This window comes from Zeugodacus cucurbitae, chromosome 6, assembly GCF_028554725.1.
Source record: "Zeugodacus cucurbitae isolate PBARC_wt_2022May chromosome 6, idZeuCucr1.2, whole genome shotgun sequence".
Classification (NCBI taxonomy): domain Eukaryota; kingdom Metazoa; phylum Arthropoda; class Insecta; order Diptera; family Tephritidae; genus Zeugodacus; species Zeugodacus cucurbitae.
Window position 1 is genome coordinate 614,398 of NC_071671.1, and position 23,436 is coordinate 637,833.

Below are 23,436 nucleotides of genomic sequence, written 5' to 3' on the forward strand. Positions count from 1 at the left end.
AAGTATGAAATCCTTCACGATGGTATGAAAAGTTCAGTTTGGATTAAAGCTCAGAAATTGCGACGACATCCTTGCGAATACAAGAAAGTAATTTGAGTGATTTTGAGTTTGATTTTTTTTAGATGCAGAGAGTATAAATCGTTCTAAAAAGTGCGTCCAAAAATCTTAGTAACATCTCAAAAGTGCAAAGAGCTTTTCATCACTTACATATGTACGTATCTGAAGGGTTAAAGTGTAGAAGAAAACGTTTATCAACGTAAAGACATTTATTAGTCAACCTCCATAGTTCAAAAGCATCTGTCATAATAGTTCGTCATCAAATCAAATGTTCATTGACGACCTTTCTGAAAAGCCAATTAAATAAAAAGTTGCCTAAAAGCAACTAACCTCGAATTAGTATTCCTTACTTGTGCAATGCTCTGCCTTTGTTTTTGTTTTTGTTGTACTCTGTTCGCACTGCGTGGAATGTAAGCTATGCCAGTCGTTATTGGATACGGGCATCACCTCAATGATCTCACTCCAATTGCCTCACATGATCGCTTCATTATTTTATTTATTGTCTATCTAAAATTTTTTTATTTTATTTTTGCGAGCACAATATTCATTTGAATTGAACTGAGCATTTAAATGGGCAGCCAAAAGAAGAATAAAAGTCTTTAAAATGCAAAAAAGGATCGCACTCAAAGTGATCTCGTACAGACAAATATGGACAAGCAACAAACTCATACACACTTAAAGGTGTTCAGACACACATTTTCGCTGACAAAATCTAATAGAATTTCGAAAAAAATTACAATGACAATTCGTGCCAAAATCTTTCAGTAATCGAAGAGACATAAAAAAATTGAGACTGAGTGGTGACTTATTGTGGAGAATCTTTCATCGAAGGGGTTTGAACGCTGTACTTGCAGACCTTTACTATAGTTGACATAGATTCGGTGATGTTCTGAATGCTTTATACATACATACATGATTTCTACATGGAATATACATACCTAAATGCCAACAAATCAATATTCACATACAATTTATGTAGCCTTGTCTATTCTAACCTCACCATCAGAGGCGCTAATAGAGTAATTAAATAACTCGTTCGCATCAAATATTGTAGATATAGGTAAACCTATGATTGCGCCACCTATGGAATGGCATTCTTCGACTCACATTGCTTATTAAATATTCATGAGGAGCATGACTCTCATTTTTTGCTTGACACTCAGTTCACCGGCCGTAACAAAAGAATAGAATAACCAGAACTTCCCGTGTCATTTCTAAGTATAACAAAGGTTGCAAGTTCAACCGTGTAACGAGAATCACGAGCATGATGTACATATATACACCCGATAGTAAAATGAACTGGTTATGAACTAGTTTTTAAACTAGTCCACACATCTAGTATGCAGACTGTTCCTTTTTCAAGGCAAAACGTTTACTTTGCTAGCGAAAAGGGCCGTTGTTTTACAAGTTGTTGAAATCACTGAAAGAGCCAAAGGCTATCACAAAAATCCCGAGTTGGAGAAGTGTTGGAAGCATTGCTGGCATAGGTGCATAATATCAAATGGAGAGTATTTTGAATGCCACAACATTAATGTAGACGAATGAATTTTCGTTTAGCAAAAATTCCCGTTATTTTTTGAACACACCTCGCATGTACGAATGTTTAAAAATAGATTCGTATGCATGCGCTTTGAACTCAGGAAAAATTATGTTTTCATTTATATTTGCCATTTGCCATTTATGTGCAGCGAAAATTGCCACAAACGCTTGAGTACTCTTCATTCATAACCATTCACGAGTGGTGCTGCAGAATGCTTTACATAAGCTTTCACATACATACATACAAAGGTGGCATGTAACACAGTTCATAGCTACATGTGCTCTGTCTGCCGACGCGAATGTGAATATGTCACCGAGACCCAGTTTCCGCTTCCGTTGGGTGTGTTTATACTGTTGAATGTGTGTGCGTGACCCAGAGGAGACTGAAATTTATTAGATTCACACATGAAATGCTTTCTTACTCTCCGCTTCGGTTATGGTTATGTGGTTGGTACACCATGGCAATCTCGAGGCATGAATTTATATCGGCATTTATGTGCAAGGATATTTGTGTTTTCTGCAAAGATTAAAAGACAACTTTAAATTGTAGATTTGCTGACGTTATTTTCTGTATCAAGGCTTTCGAGGCACAGTTGGCGTTTTCAAGAACTTGAAAACGTGCATTTAACGCTCATGAATACTCAAGAGATCTATGTGATTATAATCTACATATTCTCTAATAGATCCGTTTCTTGAAGTTGTGTGTGCGAGTGTGTGAAGTAATGGAGTTGATTTCGTCGTAGAATTAATTATAACTATACTCAAAGTTGTAGATATTTATATAATTCTATACGTAAACTAAACAATTGAAGAACAGGTTTCAGTAATAATAGCCCATCACGAGTTAAACGGAGCAATTACCTCAATTACCTAGTACTAAAAGAAAACATTAAGGAAGGAAAATTATTTGCGGGGCTCACTGAGTGTAAATATAGATACTCTATACTCTCAGGTTAACAATAATCATATATTTATAGTCTTATTTTTAATAATTGTTAAGTATACAGTGAAACCTGGATTAGACGAAACCTGCAAAATAAATTGTAAAGTAGAATAACAAGCTCTCCGCACTTTTCATAATGATTAAACCCATATATTACCACCATATATAGTATATTATGTACCATGTATTACATAAATACATATGAGTTTATATAAGTATAAGCGTGTAATTAACTGCATGCATCAATCTCAAGTCAATCAGTGAATCGTTTTGTCCTCGTTAAAGCAACTGTACACTTCTATGCCTGTGCATTTACAAATGTGTATGTGTGTCTGTTGCTTATTGGCAATTTTGCACTGTCAACGCTGTAAATATAGTCTTCACACGCAAACGACGTTCCACAAATGATTGCAAATATCAACTACAATTGAAAACTCGCATCCGTACAGACATATGTACATACATATACGCCGTGAAACTGTACTCGCATACTGAATTACTTGTTTTTTGTTGTGTACTTTAAACTTTACACCTGTAACCGACTTGAGCGCTCACAAAATGCTGCAATGTAAATTTCCAATGGAATTATTAATGATTGCACAGACGGCGGCATAAAGTGCTGAATAATTACACAGGGGTTCAATATACTTCGCGACATTGCGAGTACTGCGTGGGCTCGAGTTTATCGAAAACTTTGCCAGGCAATAATAACATTCGATAGACCAGACCACAGCGTAGAAGGGCGTAGCTGTTTGAATAATACAAGAAAGGGGCTAACTTAAAACCCATTTCAACCTATATACGCTATATTGCATTGCCTACAAATACCATCTTAAAGCATCAAAATGAAAATATTTACTGAGTTCTTCGAAATTCGATAAAATCAAGTTTTGCCGTTTTTCCATGTAGGCACAGATATGTCATAAATTCTTATGTATATCATTCAACTAAGCGTTTAGGCAAATTGGGTGAGTTGATATCGATTTTTATCATTCCTTGTAGACAAGCGAATACTAACAGCCAAATGAGAAGCGTTTTGTATTGACAAACGTTTTAGCAGGCTCGAATTGATTCTTAGATAGGTTTTTAGTAAAAATATCCAATTCAAAATCCATAAAATTCATAAGTAATGTGCACACAACCTTAAAGAGTAAATGAAAACCCCGTTAGGTTTAACAGACCTCATTTAGTCTTTTTATAAGCTTCCATTTTTCCTACACCTCTTGTGCGCTAGTTAATGTTCTACGGGTAATTTTTTCACCCGTTAATTTGTTGCTTTTGTTCGCCGCAGTCTGCCTAATGTTTGCAAATTATACTCGTACGCAGTTTGTGTTTGAAGTCAAGTGAGTGTTAGCACCCTAAATTGTATCGAATAATGTTGGTTACTCATACGCCCCGTGAACGCTGGCTTCATCTATATAAATATTAATAATATTAATTAACTTCCTAATAAATGCACAAATAAACTATTAAAGTACACACGTGTGCGCAATGCCTTTACTTGATACGATACAAACTGATAACTTTCTGATCAAATGAAGACCTAGTCTAGCTGACTGATTCTCGTGATACAATGATGCTAAGTGGATTTAGAATATTATCTCAAAAGATGACTCAGTGTCCGATTCAGTGGATGATTTAATTATTATTTTAAATGAAAACACTACACACACTTGTGTGTGTTCGATCAAAAGTCAGCGCTGAAATCATTGATGCGCGTCGTGGCAAACAACTGGACACGATAGAGCTACGGCAAGGGAAGGTGGTTATGTGTGTGTTATGGGTTAAATTAATAATTTTTGAGAGTTTCATAAGTCAACGATGTGATGGCCTTGTCGCATGATTAAACACAGCGTTCCGAGGGCTGATCTTGGGCGCAGATAACATTGTTGAAGCTGTGTCTGAGATTTTGTTTTTGTTTACACATATTCTGTATGTACTTACTTATATTTTCATGGACAGTTGTTGTTGTCAAGGGATTTAGATTATTGTGTTTTTGTTTTCACATTTAGCTAAGCTGTTATTATTGTATTAAACCATTAATATGGTTGTTGTTGGTATTTAAATTTGTTGAAAATTGTGTTTGAATGCAACAAATGCCCGAATGTGTTCTATATGTAGTACTCGGTGAAATACAAATGAAAAGGTTTTATGTAGCTTTGAGAACGTGTCTTACGCCATTTGCTCCATTCGTGATCTAACAAAGTCCTTTCTACGGGTAACAAAGCTTGGATGTTTTGCCAGTTTTGTCACCTCCATGACCTCATTCCTTTTATGTTTGCCAGCGAACCAATAGCTGCGGTATCTTATCCTTCTGCTTGTGCTCATTTCATTCAGTAAACGTACTGAACCTCATGCAAACATCCCTTTTGCGATAACTCTTGTCTGCGCCTGTGTCTTGGAGAGTTCTTCAGCATGTAAACGAAGCGTTTATATTTACTTGGCCGGCGTGTTGTCACTTTTAGCTGTTGTTAAATTGATTTTATCGTTAGCGCTTATACCCGTGTGCCGTTATGCTGTGCTAGTTTCGCGCAATTATTTTGATATACTTTGTGGTTGCAATTTATGCAAACGCACATTCATACATATTGTTGTATACATCATATACATTTACATAGAGCAAATGGAAAATATGTGCTACACGTTTCGTACGCTTTTCTTTGCCAACTTTTCACTTAGTCGAGGCGTTCAGAGCCTAAGCCTCTATGAAGAACTGAGCCCCCTCGTTTTTGTCTCTTTGTCACATTGACAAATGTTTGGAATTTCTGGCAGTCGCTTACCATTTTGATGGACTTTTTCGTGCAGTCTATTGTTGTTGTTGTTTTGATTGATAAGTGTTGAATGATTCGCCATGATGAATGAGCTCCAGTATTCAAATTTGCAACTTTTATTGATGAAATTTTATTTTACATACTCAAATGCATAGGTTCATTAGTATTTTTTTTTTTTTATAGTAGGGGGAAGCATCGAAAGCCGGAGTGCGGAACTTTAATCCGCTAAACCTAACCTACTCCCAACACAAGACTCTCCCACGGGACTACCGGATAAGGTATTACTTCGTGGGAGTGACAAGACATTTTAAGTCTCCTCTATAGCGCGGACTGACTGACGCCTAATCTGTTGGAGATGTCTCAGTTCTGTCATGATTAATGCTGCCGCTTCGCTAACAGCTTTCCATTTTTTAGAGGACTGACACATAAGTGCAGTCAAATTTTCCACCATTAAGCTACCACCTAAGTTTGTTTTCATCTTTTCCCTTATATTTGAAAAGCGTGGACAATGAAAAAATACGTGTTCCGAGTCTTCTACAGATTCTACACATATTGGACAATACGGACTAACATCATAACGGAATTTGTACAGGTAGCTTCTGAAGCACCCGTGACCACTTAATATTTGGGTCAGGTGGAAATCCAGGTCCCCATGTTCCCTATGTGTCCACGAATGGATGTCCGGTATTAGTCTATGGGTCCACCGTCCTTGGTTGAGGTTTCCCACCGTTGCTGCCACTTTGTAATGCTCATTTTTCTCTCTTCTAGTTTTTTAGTCTCAGAGGGGGGAGCTGATAGTTTATACAGTCGAGCTAGTTCATCACCCTGGATATCAATAGGCGGCATGCTGGCTAAAACTTCAGCAGCATCACTGGATATGGTTCGGAAAGCACTAATTACTCGGATTGCCGACAGCCTATGTACTGCGTTAATTGGTCTAGCATACGCTTTAATGTCTAATGCCTGGATCCATATCGGAGCCGCATACAAAATTACGGAAATCATCGCCTTTGCAATTAACAGTCGTCGACTGGAGCGGATGCATGCTCTATTCGCCATCATTCTAGATAGAGCGTTATATATTTTATTTGCTTTGTTTGACGTGTGCGCCAAGTGCTCCTTTAATTTAAGTCTAGAGTCTAGTATTACCCCCAAATACTTTAACTCTGGTTGTGAAGTAAGTATGTGTGTGTGTGTGTGTATACTCATGACCACAGAGCTCATGACCGTGCTCGCAATTTAGCTCAGCTATACAAATATACATATGCATGTTTCTAAGTATGTATGTTTGTATGTGCGCATTTTTAAAAAATAAATGAAGTTGCTTTCTAAAGTGAAACTTTGCCCTGACCGCCACACTAAGCTGCACTGCCACTAAGCCTAATAAGGGCTGGAACTACAATTTTATTATTCAAATTAAGAATACACTAACTTTTACCGTAATCATAATTTCACTACGATTGCAAGCAGCTGCTATTAGATCGGCGCTTTACAACTGCTCATAATAAACACACTTTTATATAGCAATTATGTTTTTTATTATTGTTGTTGCTTTTCTTTTTTCCTTTCATTGTTGTGGCACAATTTCGAAAAGAAATGTAATTTGAGTTGGCACACAGAGTTTGTTGGCTTAGCTTGGCTTAAATAACGCTCGTTTGTGATGTGTATATATTCGTATATATGTATGTATGTATGTATGTTGGAACATATGAACGTGTTTGTGTTTATGTGTGTTTGGTTTTGGCTTGAATGGATTTGCTTTCTTCTGCGGTTTTCTTGAATGACGCAACAAGTAGCACGCCTAACATTAAAGTGAACTTTCAGCTGCCATCGCTGACTCTTCGCAGCGATGTTCTTGTTGCTGTCGTTTTGTTGCTTCGTAAACACACACTCACAAATATGCTTTTGTTGGCACAACAATTGTTTGAGCCGAATGAGTGATGAATGACTTTTGCGATTTATTTCGTTGTGAAGAGTTTGTGGCGAAGAAGCAAAGAAAATCGAAATTTCACAGTGCAGTTCCACAACAATGCCAACAACAACTGGAATTAAAGAGTCAGAATATTAAATAAAGACACTCCATCAAAACAATCTAAATCTTCGCTTGCTATTTTGTACGTTCTCGTATTCTAATCCATACCTATACATATATGTACATATTTACAAGTACATATGTATTTATGTATGTATGTATGTAGTTATATATGTATAAACAGTGGCAGGTTTTTTGGTGGCGATGACGTGATTATAGGTGTGTTTGTCCAAAAAAAAAAAATTTTGCGTTGGTCCCATTCGGGTTAACTTCGCAATCGCAAAGGCGACTGAAAGCAATTAAAGCCTCCTTCCCGTTGTCCCCAAGTGCACTGGATTTTGTATAAAAATTACTTTTTAATGCCTTACTCTAGAAATGCCATATGAACACATACAACAAATACATAACATTGTTGTTAATTTAATTTTGCGCTTAAGCTTCTGGGTGTGTCCCAAAAATAGAACTCACACACCAATCAAGTTAACTGCGAGAGTGTCATAAAAAATGCAAAATTTGTGATGGTTTTTGGTTTTTTTTTCTTTTGTACTATTGACTCACATTTTGCGTCGTTTCGCAGCGCCACTCCTCAGTATGCTCGAAAGGTCAACCCGATAAATACTATGTACCCTATTATGTCAGCACTTTAATAATTAAGCATAAAGTAATTGACAAAGGAGAAATGAGAAATTAGAAAAAATATTTGCACACATCTGCAATGATAAATGGTTTAGTTCGAGAGCACTTCGGATCCACGAATCACCGACCCATCACTGGGTTATAATGGCCAGTACCTTTAAATTAATTAATATGCGTGTGTATATTATGAGTACGAGAAGGGAGTTATGCACATTTTTGGACTAAAAGAATCTTATTTATTTTGATGTTTCTTATAGAACAAACTTTTGTATTTAAATTATTATTAAAATTTTGTCAGTTGCAATTAGGTTGTCTTCCACAGTCTCTTTTATTTTTATTACTAAATTAGTTTCCACAAGTTGTTGTTGCTACCATTTTTTTCAGAATCATATTGGCCTATTGACTTTATTAGCGGTGTCCCAAACACACAAAGTCACATTTACTGAGCCACTGGTACATACATTCTTAGTTTACTCGCGCAGCTACATACGTGTGTGTGTGTGTGTGTATATGTATGCTCGAGTATTAACAATGCCAATAATTTTAATTTTATAACAATAACTGGAACAGCTGCAGTAGAGGGGTACGCGCGGCGGGACTTAAGCCAAACAAAATGTTGGCCATTATTTTATTCAAATCTTCTCTCTCTTTACTTCATATTCGCCATTATTTCGTATTTTTTTATAAAATGGATTTTCCATGCTTAAATAGTGCCGTGATTGTGTTGTTCCCATTCTCTCTCTGCGTCAGCATAACTCGATTTTAAACGCTTGCGCCGCGTACCAAAGGTCATTAGTCTTCTAACAGTGTGAAATTGCCTCGATCTCAGCGAAACAAGCAAACCTTTGGACTTTGAATGGAACAATGGAAGTGCTAATAGCAACAATACACAGTACACTGCCAGAAAAAATGAGAGAGGAGATCATTATTTACATTAAAATCGAAAATGTTGAAGTGAAAAAAGTTACTATTTTCTTTTAAAGTTAATTTTATATCTCAGCTGTTCTAACCCACCATAGCAGTATAAGTAATACAAAATATTTGGCTTTCGAAATGAGTTTCCTGCTGTGCGTCGGATATTCGTGGGTGGCTTTAAATTAGAATTCGTGTAAATAAAGTGGCAAACGTCATCGTGATGACATCAGTCAGCAACGCTAACACCCATTGTGCTGGAATGTAGCGTTAAATCTGTGAGGTGAATATTGTCAACAAATAAATGCGCATCTATAGATATGTACTTTGCTGGAGTATTTCTGAAAAAGACAATACTGGCATCAGCACTTTGGAGCAGATGAGAAGCATGAGGGCCAAATAGAAATCAAATGTGTGAAAGTGGCAGAAGTCTTGAAAAGGAAACTCAGTTTCGATTTATAATTCACCATGAATACATATATATATATATATATACGATTGCATATATATATGTGTTTGCATTATATTGAATAATTTACATAGAATTGCTTGATTTTGTGTTTAACAATTTATTTATTTGTTGTTTGTTGCCAGTGTTGTTGTTGTTGTTGCATGCTGTCTGCAACAAGTGCCAAATTCATTGCGCCCATTGTTCATTCATTCAATATATCATGTAAATTGTTTGTTTTACATCAGCCAAGCATCTTGTGTTTAGAAAAAAAGAAATAATTCACTCACAAGAATAGACATTTGGCTGAAAGAGATTTCGCAGATACCGTTTTGGCAGCGCGTTGCTTTGGTGCTTGCACTTCGTTATTATGTGAATAGAAAAGAATATGTACATATGTATGTGTTTGTGTATTTGTGCCAGTTGCAATAAGAACTGTGCAACATGCTGCTGACAGCGTTCAAATCGTCTGCTTTTCATATTAAATATTTGAAATCCAGTGAATTGACCATTATACGCAAATTTATACAGCAAATCAATTCCTGTAAAAAAAAAGAATTTCGCCTATTTAAATATCAAGGCAACAACTGATTGACGAAGAACATGCCTTATATATTTCAAATGTATCTAAATAGTTTTGAGGAAAACCGCAGATTGTAGAAAAGATATACATATATATGTTTATCAATACGTCGAACTGCGGTTTCAATTTTGAATTCGAAAACGCATTTCAATACCATATCAAGGTATACTACAATTAAAATTAAAATTTTAACATTCGCGAAATTGGTTTGATGTTTTTTTTTTCAAAAACGAAAATTCCCGTCAGTTTTTAAACACACCTCGTATTTACAAATGTCAGTTCTATTCATTTGGAATTTCGAATCAAAATAGTTTCGTGCTTCGTCCGCCGAAGCTAAAAATAATCATTTCATTGACTTAACATTCTTTAGCTGCTTGATTTTGCACCAAACAATGGGCTATTCAACTGCATCCAGAGATTCCAAATTCTTAAAATAGTTTTGTCTTTGTCATTAACGCTGCGTCAGCTATTTTAATGCTCTTGAAATTAATGACTCTGTGGGAAAAACAAAATTAGTTTCATTATAGTTGCCGTTGTTGTTGTATCGGCACACGAAATGTCGCCAACTCCACCGGAGCCAAGACGATGTGTTGGAATCAAATAGTTGAAATATTCGAGATGAAAATGTTTACTTATTTGTATATAAAATCTCTACTAAATGTATTATTTGGTTAAAAATATATTTAGAATCAATTAAAAACTCTACAGCTGCCGCGAAAGCACATATGTATATAGCAGCGAGAATAGACTATTTGCCCGTGGCGTGTGTCCAAAGTGTGTCGTTGTGCACATGAATTACGTCATTTCGAAAATAGTGAGCAGCCAACGATGATGTAGGCAACGATGCGGCAATCGCTTAACTCACACACACACACTCATCCGCCGTGTAGAATTTATTTTCGATTTTAAAAAGAATGACGTCAAAACTAAGAAGGTGTAAAAGTGGCAATAGTGGGCCGCCCGCTTCCGACAGATGTAAACTAACAAACATCCTGTTGAACAACATGATCTGCCAACACACACACAGGCTGACGAATGCAAGTTCGGTGCTGTTCGAACAGATGGGAAGCACTTAAGTTTGCGTTTCGTGCGACGCAGCGACACCTTCGCTTCCTTATTGTTTATTGGTCATTGCTTGCTAGGGAGAGTTTTACAAATCAAAACACAAACGAATTCAGAAAGCTTTTCCTATTTTCCGAACACGAAAGGCCACCGCCAGAGTATTTATCTCTTTGCGACGACGCACTGCTGCGCTTCGGTTCGCCAAGCAATCGCGAGCTGCGAGAAATGCTAGGCGGTTGGGTGGCGTCTTCTAAGCTCCATGCGCAATCTCTGCCGGCTGTTCTCCTGCTGCTCGGCGCTCACCAACTCTCTTGGCACTGCCACCGACTATGGCGGATTGCTGCCGATCTTCTTCTAATGTACCATTCAGTTTGGTTTCGCTTTGCTTTCGAAAGGTTTTCAATTTGGTTTCGTTTAACACTCCTCAGTCGGTTCGGTTTGGTTTCGTTTTGTGAATTTCAGTTTGATTTGATCTAATGAAAATTTCATAAATAAGCTAAGTGAAATCGGAAAGGCGATGGCTAAATACGCAATCTCTTTAACCCAGCGAAAAGCGATTTTCCCACGAAGCATTTGTGCAATAATCACTTGTGTATAATATGTTTCTAAATACATACGTATGTCCATTTGTATGTGCTCAAAGTGTGTGCTCCAGTTTTTCTGAATTCCAAAATAGCAAAACAACACAGATTCATAACATATTTCAATTGTGAAAAATTCATCAGCTAGTGTGCTAAAAATAGCCTGTTGAAATCTTTTTGGCTTCCATATTAATTTTCAGAATAACTTCACTCGCCGCGAATCACATACACTTCGGCCATTCGTCCGACCACTTTTCGTCCATAGCATTCGGCATTCGGTCAACGAGAGTTTGGCTATTTTCGCAAGTGAACGTGTGTGTGTGTGAGCAGTTGGAGGATCCCCAAATGTGTTTTGACACACAAATGAAAATCTCAAAAGCTACAAGTGAAAATGATAAACAGTTTCTGAAACGAAAGTAAAGACTCTACGCAAATGTACTAATAAACAAGCAACAAAAACGAAAGAACAATTGGAAAAATAATTTATGAAGCGCAAACATTTTGAAAAATTCGTTTAGGTGTGATTTTGTTTGTTCGCTGTGATTTTCATTTTTTTTTTATTGAATTTATTTAATCTTCTTTGAGTGGAGCTAAAGAGTACGCCGAATTTGAGACGGTAAACTTTTTTCTTTGTTAAATTATCTTTACATTTGCCCGCATGACCACATTAAGACCAATTTATTATAGGAAACAGTTAAACAAAATTCATTGATGGTTTGGAGACATAAATCTTTTGAGAATCGCAATGGAGGACTGAGAATAGAAAATTGTTACTACACATTACTTCGGTTCTATCCAAGTTCCTCGGCAGGGAATAACAACTTTCAGAAAGTATTACTGCCTTCAAAACGTTTCTTATAAAACCCTATGATACGTTTTGGAAGAAAAGTTCTGAATTTTAGTTACAGAGTTCATTAAATGCTTAAGCTATTCTTAACTTCTTACTTTACATTTATCACTTTATTCTCTTTTATATCGATTTAAATTAATCAAGACATTAAGTACTTAATTTTGACTTCATTAAGACTTCATCAGGTCTAAACTTTATTGACATATGTAAACCCCTTATTTTATATCTAATTACAGATATGATGCGTAAAAATTGATTTATGCATCTGCCATCGCTTTGAATTATGGATTTAGCAGATCAAATCGATGATTATATTTGTTCATTTGAAGGAATTGGTGATTTAACAATGGACTCACTAGCAATGTTCATATTTATCTGGGCTGTATTGGCCCTCTTCTTAGTATGGCTGTGTAAATTTTTATATAATAAATATGTGGTAAACAACAACAAAACGCCGACAAGTCAGACCAACAGTCGGCAGAGCAGTGTAGCGCCCGGCGCCGCCGCTACAGCGAAAAATGAAGCCAGCAAACGACTATCCGAGCCGAGAGAAGTGATGGCGAGCAAAGCAGATTTCAAGGTGGGCAAGAGGAAATCTTATAACAGAAGAACTTCGAAGACCAACATAAAACTGTTAACAATATGTATGTATGTTTTTATTGCAATTAGGACTTAGCTGCCAAACCCGGTGGCGGTGGTGCACGCGGTCGCGCTCCAAGTGGCGGTGCTGGAGGTGCCGCTGGTGGTGCTGGCGCACGACGCCGCATGGTGCGACAGGGGTCAACTGGACCAGAAAGCCGCAAGAAACGCTACGTGCCGCCACCGTCCAATGTTGTTGGACCCGAAACAGTGAGTTGTGCAGCAGAAAATGGTTTGGCAATTATTAAAACTGTACATGCTTTCCTCTATAGACTTCCGTTACTTGGACCAGTCAAGTGTTCCGTTGGCTTTACAGCGATCTTGTGATTGTCAACGAATTGTTAACCTCTTGGGTTATAGCCTTAAATGAGACTCTGAAGAAATCGATGGAAGAGGTGAGTTGCCAAACCTTTTTATTAAAAAAACATTAGTTTTCAAAGAAACCGGATAGTTTACATTTCCAACTAATTATCAATAAACAGCAACACATTGTCTACATTGTTAAGTAAATTCGATGTAAATTTTCACATAACTTAATGCTAATTCTGTGCAAATATCTCGTATGAGCGTAAGGAATTCTGTATGATCTCATCAACGCCCAGCTTATCGATGATATGTTTAAGAACGTGCCAAATGCGGCGCTGAATATATTTCGCAATAAAATGACGTGTAGAAAGTTAGTTGGGGCTATCGACACTATGATACGCGACACTCTTTACCTATAAGCTGAGAGAACTTTTGACTTATATATTCGTAGTAGTTGTTTTTGTTGTGGCCTGTAACATTATTATTTGAATAATTGTGCATCTTTTTTTCGAATTAGACGAAAATGTTTTGATTGGTATCTGGAAAGAAAACATGTGCCACATTCTCTCTACTACGAAGATCTCAGACCTTGTATGTCAAACTGAAAGATTCGTGATTAATCGTTAAAAAAGTGTTTAGAGAAGTTAAGAAAATTTCATTAATGCTTTTCTAATGTTTTTAAGTTTCGAAAGTGTATTCCAGCCGAACTATGAGATCATTTAGCTGACTAGTTTTGTTTCATTTGTGTATTCGTACGCTTTAAAGTATTCTGCCGTCATTTAGAAGAAACTCAAATTGAATCATGCATTACGTCAGATATATTTTAATTTATTATATATACTCTGAAGTATATGTATGTATGTGAACAAAGATATTTACATTCATAAACACGCTCGCCAAATTTAGACTCAGTTGAGTTTTATTTAGAACGAAGAGAAACAATTAAAATAAAGACCGGCTTGTAAGACAGTTTCGACGAAAGCAAAAATCGAAAAGAAACTAAAATTAAAATAAACATACATAAATGTAAAAAACCAGAAACACCACAAAATCGGTAGACAATTTACAAACATACAGTATATATTGTTAATATGTATGTAAATGTACATGTGTAAAAACACAAAATGAGTTTAATGTTAACCTTGGCCCCGGTTTCAGCGCATAATAACAAAGAAAAAGGAAATAAAATAATAACAACAACAATAAAATTGAATATGCACGGCAAGCGATAAAAGCTATAAAAAACAGAGGCAAAGACCAGAACGACATGAAATGTTTTATATATATGTACAAGCATGCCTACTAACTTATGCACAAATATTAAAAAAAAAAAGCAAGCGAAGTAACAACCATAACCAGGCTCCACATATTAAATTATGTTATTACATATGTATATGTTTGGCAATAATAATTCTTTATTATATTTATTACTATTATTACTAATATCAGATTAATAATAGAACCAGAAATAATATTTATAAAGTTATCAAAGAAGATTTCCTTACGTAATGGTGAATTTACTTCTTTCAGCATGGCGTCGCAGTGGAGGTGGTGCGTGTACTGCCCGATAGTCCACCACCCAGTTTGAACAATATATTTTGCAACTGTGACGAAATGAATCCATCTAATATGGTATGTTCAACTGCACAACTAAACACCCCACAAATCCAACTAACACTTCTTTCAACTGTCCACAGCTGATCACCTTTGATTGTGACGCACAGCCTGTGCTACAGGTGAAGACGCTCCGCCAGAAGGCCGGCAAGGTTGACACCTCACACTACAAAGTGACCGTCTCGCGCTTCCGTGCACGTATGGCAACCGCCATGAATTACAACACACTCAAGGGCGAGATGAAAGTGGATGGCTATCCTGATGTAAGTGCTTACGCTTTGATTTTCGCATTCAAATACAAACTTTTAATGTTGTTTTTGCATGTGTAGATCCGCGTTGCTATGAATAGTGTGGGCGCCATCAAGCCAATGGATCAAGACGAGCAGCAGCTGCAAGGAGTCATTAGTGAAATAATCACCGCCACTCTGCGAGACAGTGTGTATCCAGTGGACTTTTCGGTCTATGCAACCTGTCCCCGTGCCGAAGTCGATCCGCTTGACATGCCTGTAATATATCCAGTCAATTATGATGGGCTAGCGGTGAGCGTCAGTACACTGAGAAGAAAACTATTCATAAATATCAAAACTCAATTCGGGATTTCCTTGTTTTCCGTTAAATGCATTGATTAATTGTTTGTTTTATAAGACACTTTCCGAATCATTAAACAATTGGCTGTGACGACTCGTACAGACTAGTCTATTATTACAGAAGTATACATCACTCTACATTCGTACAAATACATTCGACTCGATCGCCCCGGAGTTTGTAAAAATGCTGTGTCACAAGTTAAACACTGTTATTCTTCTCATTGTTCTACCCACTACCGAGCATTGCATGTAGAAAATATGAAAATTACTTTAGTCTCAACATTGTTGCCAATGAAATTTGCCTTTTGTTTTCTTAAACGTAACAAGCATTAAATAACAATTAACAAACGAAAGTCAAAATCACTTCTTGAAGTTAATTTGCCAAAGCTAAGTTCATTTTTGTTTTTGCTTTCTCTCTCATTTCAGAGGGTTTATCAATATTATTATAATTATTGAAGATTTAAATTTTAAAGACAAAACAAGAATTTGTAAAGAAAGTCGCATATTGTACATAAAGATATACACATATTTATGTAGAAATACTAGTTTCCAAATAAAAGGCGAATTTCATTGACTTTGTATCCTGGAAACATGCTTTACATTGCCCACAATTTCCCTTTCAGTTTACTCAATTCAATTTTTCTCGTTTCATTTCTCTTTCATACATCACCAAAACCAAACTTAACACCCATTTTAGCAAAACATGGAGGGTTCCAATTTTTCAGCGCTGCAACCGATGATCTCTGGCCGTCGTTTGCTTGTAAAAATCGTTAAAGGTGAGGGACTGGCCGACGCCAAAGACCCATTCGTGGTGGTGGAGATGGACGAACCTGCACAAAAGAATCAAACTGGCGCTCGACAAGGAGCCACGCCCTATTGGGATGAACATTTCCTATTGTGAGTGGCCACCGTTGTATTTCTTAATTCTTTGATTAACTTTTGTGTTCTTTAGTGAATTGTCTCCACAGTCAGCTGAGATTTTATTTGAAGTTTACGATCGGCCCGATAAAGGCGTTGAAGCGCCCAGATTTCTCGGTTTGGGTTTGGTGGGCATTGATGAGTTGGCCGTCGGGCCGGCGTCCACACAAGTGCTGACACTGCAGCCGCGTCCGTATGAGACGAGCCCGGTGAGTGGCACCATCACTGTGGACTTTGTGTTCATTGAGGGTGCAGAAATACCCGCTGGACCCAAGCCGTACAAACTGAAAGAGGCGCTGAAGATCAGCACGCCCATCATTAATGAGCACATGAAGAACGGCGCAGGTTTGGCTGATGCGGCTGTGCGCGCCTTGCAAGATGGCGCACTCTCTACAACAGGACAGCCCAGCAAGAGTACACTCATTATACACAGCGTCCAAAGGGTGAGTTCCGGACCTTATGAGATATTTGGAAATCTCATGTAAACTTTTAGCTAAAATGGTGTAAATTTCTTATTTGAGTTAGAATTTCCGATTCAAAAGAAATCGTATTATGTGCTTATATATTTATCTTGAATCAAAACGAATTCTCCACTCTACACCCTAGAAAAGTTATTTAAGTTTTTTTTTATTTAATTCCGATAGATTTCGATATGCTAAATTTTGTTTTTTGTTTTTCATGTTGCTCACTCCCGTCCGCTCACCGTCACATTACGAAACGCTTATGAAAAAATCAAATTATTTGCTGATTCGTTCATGTTGCACCATCACGAACGTCACACGTCAAAACAAATAGAACCAAAACAATTCAAATGCATTTAAGGTAAATTTGTATTTAAGTTTCTCAGCATATGCATACCGATTCATGTTTTGTTAACTAAAACCGTTACATTTATTTCTAACACCTTTAATTTTTACATAAAAACTAAAAACTGTATTTTTGAGTTGCACTCATATTGTGCATCAGTTACATATTTATTAATTTTGAAATAGTTGAGTACATAACCTAAAAAGAGTAGATAAGGAACTTATATTTTCGTATTATTTTCTTCGTTTTGGCTCGCTTCCTTCAATTGCTTGTAACTCTAATGATTCAATGCGCTTTCTAACTAAAATTAACCTGCGAAACCACTTCCAACCGAAATGTCGTTGGCGTAACGGAAATAGGTTGAAATTAACAAGGAGGGCAGAATCGAAGTTAAAGAGTCACCACAAGAAGAACTTGACGGTGCTGTGACACAAATTTTAGAATCTCCATTAAACGATAATACGAGCGAATCGTTGCCCACCGCGAATACGACAGCGGATATCGAGCAAATCCAACAGGAGATTTCGGTGGCGACGGATATAACCGCGAGTCCCACAGACTCGTGTCCACCAAACGATGTGTCTCTAGATGAATCCGGTGTGGCATCAGGTAACAGCAGCGCTTTGGTTGCATCCAGCAGCGAGGTGAGTACGCAAATTCTATACCGTTATTCGAAAGCACGCTGCGAATGTTTGCAATTTTGTTAAATATACATACAACAATAATTTGTTGGAATGATTTTCAACTAAAACTGAATGCACTAAAAATTAAAAGCCTTGTGTATTTTAAATATGCCAGTTTAAAATTCGGTGTCTAATAACAAGAATCGTTCAAGACTGAATTGTTAATTAGTCTATGGCATACTTAAAAATATACAAAGCTCAATGTTTTGTATGTTGCTTTTGTCGTTGTAAATTAACGCAAAGTATTTATTTCATTGCACAGTTTGGCCAACCGAATGCCGCCTCTTCACCACAGGGCCACAATGGCTACTCACCATACAATGGCAACTCGACTTCAAACGGCTCACAGACTTATGGATACCAAAGTAACAGTCTGCCCCGCAATGGTGGTGCGACTGGCACACCATTAAGCGCCGCTGATCTGGACGAGAGAGGACGGAGTAAGAAACGAAATTTCTTTGGAACATTAAAAAAACGTTTAAGTCGATCCAAAACACGCACCCATTCGGCTGATCGTGGCGCTTTGACGCCGTCCCACAATAATAACGGTACCACCCCAACAGGAACACTTAACGGTGATTCACGTTCATTATCTGTCGATCGTGCTGTATTGTCTAAAAGCAATTCACTTGGTAATTACCATTCACCCACCTCTCCTTATCACTTGGTTCTTGATCTAACACTTGTGTGGACGTAATTTTCATTCACGCTCTTTGTTTTCATAATGCTTCTTAACAGTTTATGTGTGTGTAGCAAATTTGTCTATTGAATCAATTTTTTGAATTAAATTTTACTGCGAAAGCTTTCTTTGTGTTTGACGAAGCTAGCTCTTTTATAAAGCAATTATTTGTTTATATTGGTGAAATGTTATTCTGTTTTATATTATTTATTTATTTTTTTTCAATGTTTTTTATATTTTTTTAATAATTTTAGTAAAAAGAAATGAAATTTAAATGCGTAAATGGAAAGTGTGTATTCAAATTAAAGCTGCACTTTTGTCATTAAATATTATTTTAGTATACATATTTTCGATCCATTTCTTATATTTCTTTGAGTATTTATGTATATCCACTGTACTAAGTAGTCCTTTTTATTTTGTCTATATCTGTCTTTTTACTTCCTGTACACTTTCTACTGTATATGTATTTGTCTTTCTTTCCCAAACACACCCCTCTTATCTAACTTAATCTACTATGAAAACTATGCTACTCCAACGCCGAAAATGTGAATTGTATGTATCTCTAATATATTAATTATATATCTATGTACATGTATAATACTAAAAAAACATATTTATATGATATACAAACCCTAACATATACACACTTAAACCCAATTTCTGATATTAACACAACACATTAACTTTCGAATCACGCTCATTATTACCTCCTTCTTCCTTTAAATTGGGTTCGCGGCGAAATTTGTAACATTTGAATTGATCGCTTGATTTTTATTGATTTTGAAATATTGTTATTGCATTGAATTGTGCATAAACAATCCATATTTGTATGTTATTAATTTAATTTTACTCTCTTTTAATTTCATATGTTTCCATCTTATGATTTTGGGCGATTTTGATTTTGTACAAAAATAAAAAATCAAAATGGGAAAAACTGTTTACTTTTGGATTATCGACCTCCTTCACCCACCGCTCTATACATATACTACCACTACTTGTGTTACTTACAATATTATTGCTGCAAACAAAAAAAAATGGAAAAAACCTCAAACTAAAAAATTAAATTCAAAACAAATTTTTTGAACAATTTTTGGTGAAATGTGTTTTAACGTAAATGATTAAATAATTAATTGAAACTAAACTCATACTTTTGTGTTGGTACAACGGAACTGCACGCTTTATTTATTTTCCTTTTCGTTAAATACAACGAAACTGTTAAAACAACACAACAATTGTAAAACAAAAACAACGAAAATATGCAGGCTTACGCGCTGGCTCATCACGACTTGATCACTCAAGGCAATCTTCAATTTCAGAATCGTCCGCAATCTCAGGTTTCTCGTCGGCCAGCAACAAAACGTACGTACACGAAGCATCCACACTGGTGCTGGAGACGATCGAGAATGGTGTGAAGCGGTGAGTCAATTGTCAATTGCCTGTGGAGTTCACTTCTTTTTAATGTTTGAGTACGAATTAACGGGTATATTTTCCTGTAGGCATTTCATTGTGCCGCTGGCAATTGCACAAAGGCCCAGGTGGCGTCGCAAGGGCACAAAACTGCACATCTATAATGACCACACCTTTATCGCCAAACATTTGAGCGGGTAAGAGGCGCTTCAACTGGATTCTACTTTTTATACTACCAAACGTTTTCCTATAATATTTTGCTCTTTTCCCCCACAGTGGCGGCCTGCAATGTCAAGTCTGCATGAAGTCCATCCCGCGGCGACCGGGCAAACAGGGATACGAATGTCGGGACTGTAATTTGATCTGCCACAAACAATGCCACATACGCGCACCACAGGCGTGTCCGAATCCTACAGTGCTTTCAATGGAATTGTGAGTAACCGAATTATTACTTTTGATTTCATTGATAATTTGATTTTGTGAGAGCTGAGTTGGCCGTGAATTCTGCACTTCAAAACCAAATTGTGGTGATTGTGTGGGAGAATACTAGTTTTACTAATTTTATTTTTCTTAATTTTCTCTCTTCTCTCCACACCCTATATGGAAACCCCTTTAATTTTGTTGTACTTCCAAATAAAATACGCGAAATACATACACAGGACCTCATTTCCGGTACTCACAGAACAAGATATACTTTAGTCAACTTTATATTTGAATTTCTAGTACTCATAAGTTTTATTGTCATAAAAACTTTGAATTTTTCATTCAATATACTATATCGATTAAATGTTTTTAATTTATGCGAAATACTCGGGATTTTTTTTTACAATATATTTTAAAAATATCGTACATTTGTATGATTTTTTACATAAACAAAAAAAAAAAAACAAATATCAAAGTTAGCAATTTAAATTTTGAGCGAAATTGTTTCTAAACTTTCAACCCGCATTGCTTTCGCATTGAAAAATAACTGTTTGCAAATTTGTGCTTCAAACGTCGTTTTAAATCCCGTTATCTACATTAAACATATTAAAGTCACTAAATTCATGCATTTTTTATTTATTGTCATACTGATTCTGTAATATAGACTGAATCACTCATATAAAGTCAATATACACGGATTTCTTTATAAAAGTTGCTTAAAAATTTGCAAATAAATGCTTTTAATATGTATATCATACGCTTATCATTTAACTGTATATATATTCCAAACTAATGACAAAATGCACTCCCACCATGCTCTCTATGAACACAGGATGATGACTTTTAAAGAAATAGATCTAACAACGCCGCCAAATCCACGCTTCACTAACCATTATATAAACCAAAACAAGTTTGAAAACAATTTTGTAACCAATAAATTCACTGTTGTAAGCTTTAAACACGAGCTTTTCGTGCAAGATCAATTTGCAATATACTATAAATGCATAGATGTGAGTTTTTGAACTCGAAAATTGTATTCCGAAGCCACAATATTTAAAAATCATGCTGACAATACACAGAAGTGAATAAGGTACTAGAGATTTCGGCAACTTGTTTGATGGTAAGCCAATTGCATGCGTTCGCTGGTTTTGAAAAATTCTGCTCGTATTAAAAAAAAACTGAGTTGTTTGACAGGCTAACATATGAAAACGCGTATAATTTAAACTTATGTGTGTGACCTTAAACTAATCTTTCGCCGAAGCGTTAATATATTTTTGTTGTTTTCCAAGTGTCAACCAAACAGAAATCTACTAATAGCCCAGATTCAAAGCATTTTTTGTGTTTTAACCACACTAGCCCATTTCGCTTGCTGCTAATACGCTTGCTGAATTCGAAATTAGTTTCTAAAACTCAAAATTCAGTTCGAAATTGTTATGTAAATTTCAAAAAATAAAAATTTGTAATACTGTATACATTTTCTGTGAGTTCATGTCCATGTGTTATTTTATTTATTGGACCGGAAACGGATTCTAATGCATTTTGTTTTTATTCTTAAACCATTTTACACTTTCATGTGAATATGCAAAATTTTGAATTATGAGTTATCGCTTTTAGCTTCTGCTGCGTTTAATTCTGTTCTATTTCTTGTTAAAAAAGTCCTTTAAACATACATCATTTCATAAAGAATACACTAATTTGAAATTTTCTGACTATCAAAACAGATCGAAACTTAATTCTGCCGCTGCGGATCGGAGTATAAGGAAATTATGAAAGCGCAGATAATGCACAAACATCCACAATCATCCATGATCTGTCACAACAGCCTCGGCGCAACGCATCACAACAGCAGCGCAGAAAGGAAGGAATAACTCAGAATCAAACTTAGACGAAAAGGTTCCGAGTGACAAAAACAGCGCTTACAAAAGTTGAATACTTCATTTCGCTGTTATTTTATGTAGAGCTTCTAGTTGTTTTTGTTTTTAAGTATATTTCAAATACTCGCACACTACATAATCGATCATTGCTTAAAACATAATTGGGTTGAAAATGAAAAATATTTATTTTTTGTTATATTTTTTAGTTCTTTGTGAATTTGCTCTCACTTATATTGTGGTTGATCAAGGAAATTTTCACTAATTTGTATATTTTCCATGTTAAGATGTTTCTTTAAGTTATAGTCATTATATTAAATACAGTTGCAATATTTTAACTAAGTCTATATCAAAGGCTACAGTTTTTATATACAATTAAATTTCCCCTGCATATTATGTATATATGTATATGTAGTTATATTTTTTATTTTTGTATACTATAAAAATAGGATTTTCGAATGTTATAATCTTATAAATATTTTAATCTCTGTTTGTTTTAAACGTGCAATATTCTCTATTTGTTTTAAGCATATATTTCTTTTAAGAACTTCTTTTGTAATTTTAAAGTTTTAAACTATGTAACTAAAAACTTCAACTCACGAAAACTGTACACATTACAAATTAAACGATCACAGTACGAAAACACAAATAAATGTTCAAATAACGTAATTCTTAAAACGAAAAACAGGAAAAAAAATAAAAACTGGTGGATTTTTAAACGATACTACAATACAATGGCTTTTGCTTATTTCGCGCTTTAATAATGTACAGGGATCCAGAATTTCAAATCGTTCAGATTTGCCAATTTTATTTACTACTGAACACCTTGTAAAACGAATTAAATTACCAAACTCGACTAACAGATGTCGCTGCTGTTGTTTTTCTAATATTCTATGTATGGAGTTTGGAAAAATGTCGATAAATAAAACAAATTTTTGCCACGAATTATTATAAATGTCGGACGTATGATATTTAATTTATTATAGTTTGTAGTAAAAGGCACATTTATCTACAGAAAATTATTATCGCTAATTGGTGAAAACAGACCTTTCTAAGCAATCCTAGATAGTTTTGCAGTTAGCAACCCA

At 35.8% G+C, this 23,436-nt stretch overlaps 1 protein-coding gene across 18 annotated transcripts in view; it reads left to right on the forward strand.

Annotated features, from left to right (window-relative positions):
• LOC105213405 (uncharacterized) overlaps positions 1-23,083 on the forward strand; it is a 27,800-nt gene extending 4,717 nt beyond the window's left edge. Inside the window, exons 1-17 of one of the 18 annotated variants that reach the window (XR_008471753.1) lie at positions 11,345-12,180; positions 12,651-12,994; positions 13,084-13,263; positions 13,326-13,448; positions 14,890-14,991; positions 15,057-15,236; positions 15,303-15,512; positions 16,258-16,457; positions 16,513-16,921; positions 17,274-17,300; positions 17,645-17,929; positions 18,231-18,600; positions 19,910-20,063; positions 20,144-20,251; positions 20,331-20,486; positions 20,714-21,597; positions 22,199-23,083. Coding sequence is in view for 15 of the 18 variants with exons in the window: in XM_011186186.3 (XP_011184488.2) it covers positions 12,698-12,994; positions 13,084-13,263; positions 13,326-13,448; positions 14,890-14,991; positions 15,057-15,236; positions 15,303-15,512; positions 16,258-16,457; positions 16,513-16,921; positions 17,274-17,300; positions 17,645-17,929; positions 18,231-18,600; positions 19,910-20,063; positions 20,144-20,251; positions 20,331-20,486; positions 22,199-22,247 (2,850 nt within the window). In the remaining 3 variants the exon portion in view is untranslated. Of the gene's footprint in view, positions 1-11,343; positions 12,181-12,650; positions 12,995-13,083; positions 13,264-13,325; positions 13,449-14,889; positions 14,992-15,056; positions 15,237-15,302; positions 15,513-15,986; positions 16,458-16,512; positions 16,922-17,273; positions 17,301-17,644; positions 17,930-18,230; positions 18,601-19,909; positions 20,064-20,143; positions 20,252-20,330; positions 20,487-20,713; positions 21,598-22,198 lie in introns of those variants that run through there. The other 17 variants (XR_008471754.1, XM_054233422.1, XR_008471755.1 and 14 more) reach the window with 17 other exon arrangements.
• Positions 23,084-23,436: the final 353 nt, after the last annotated feature.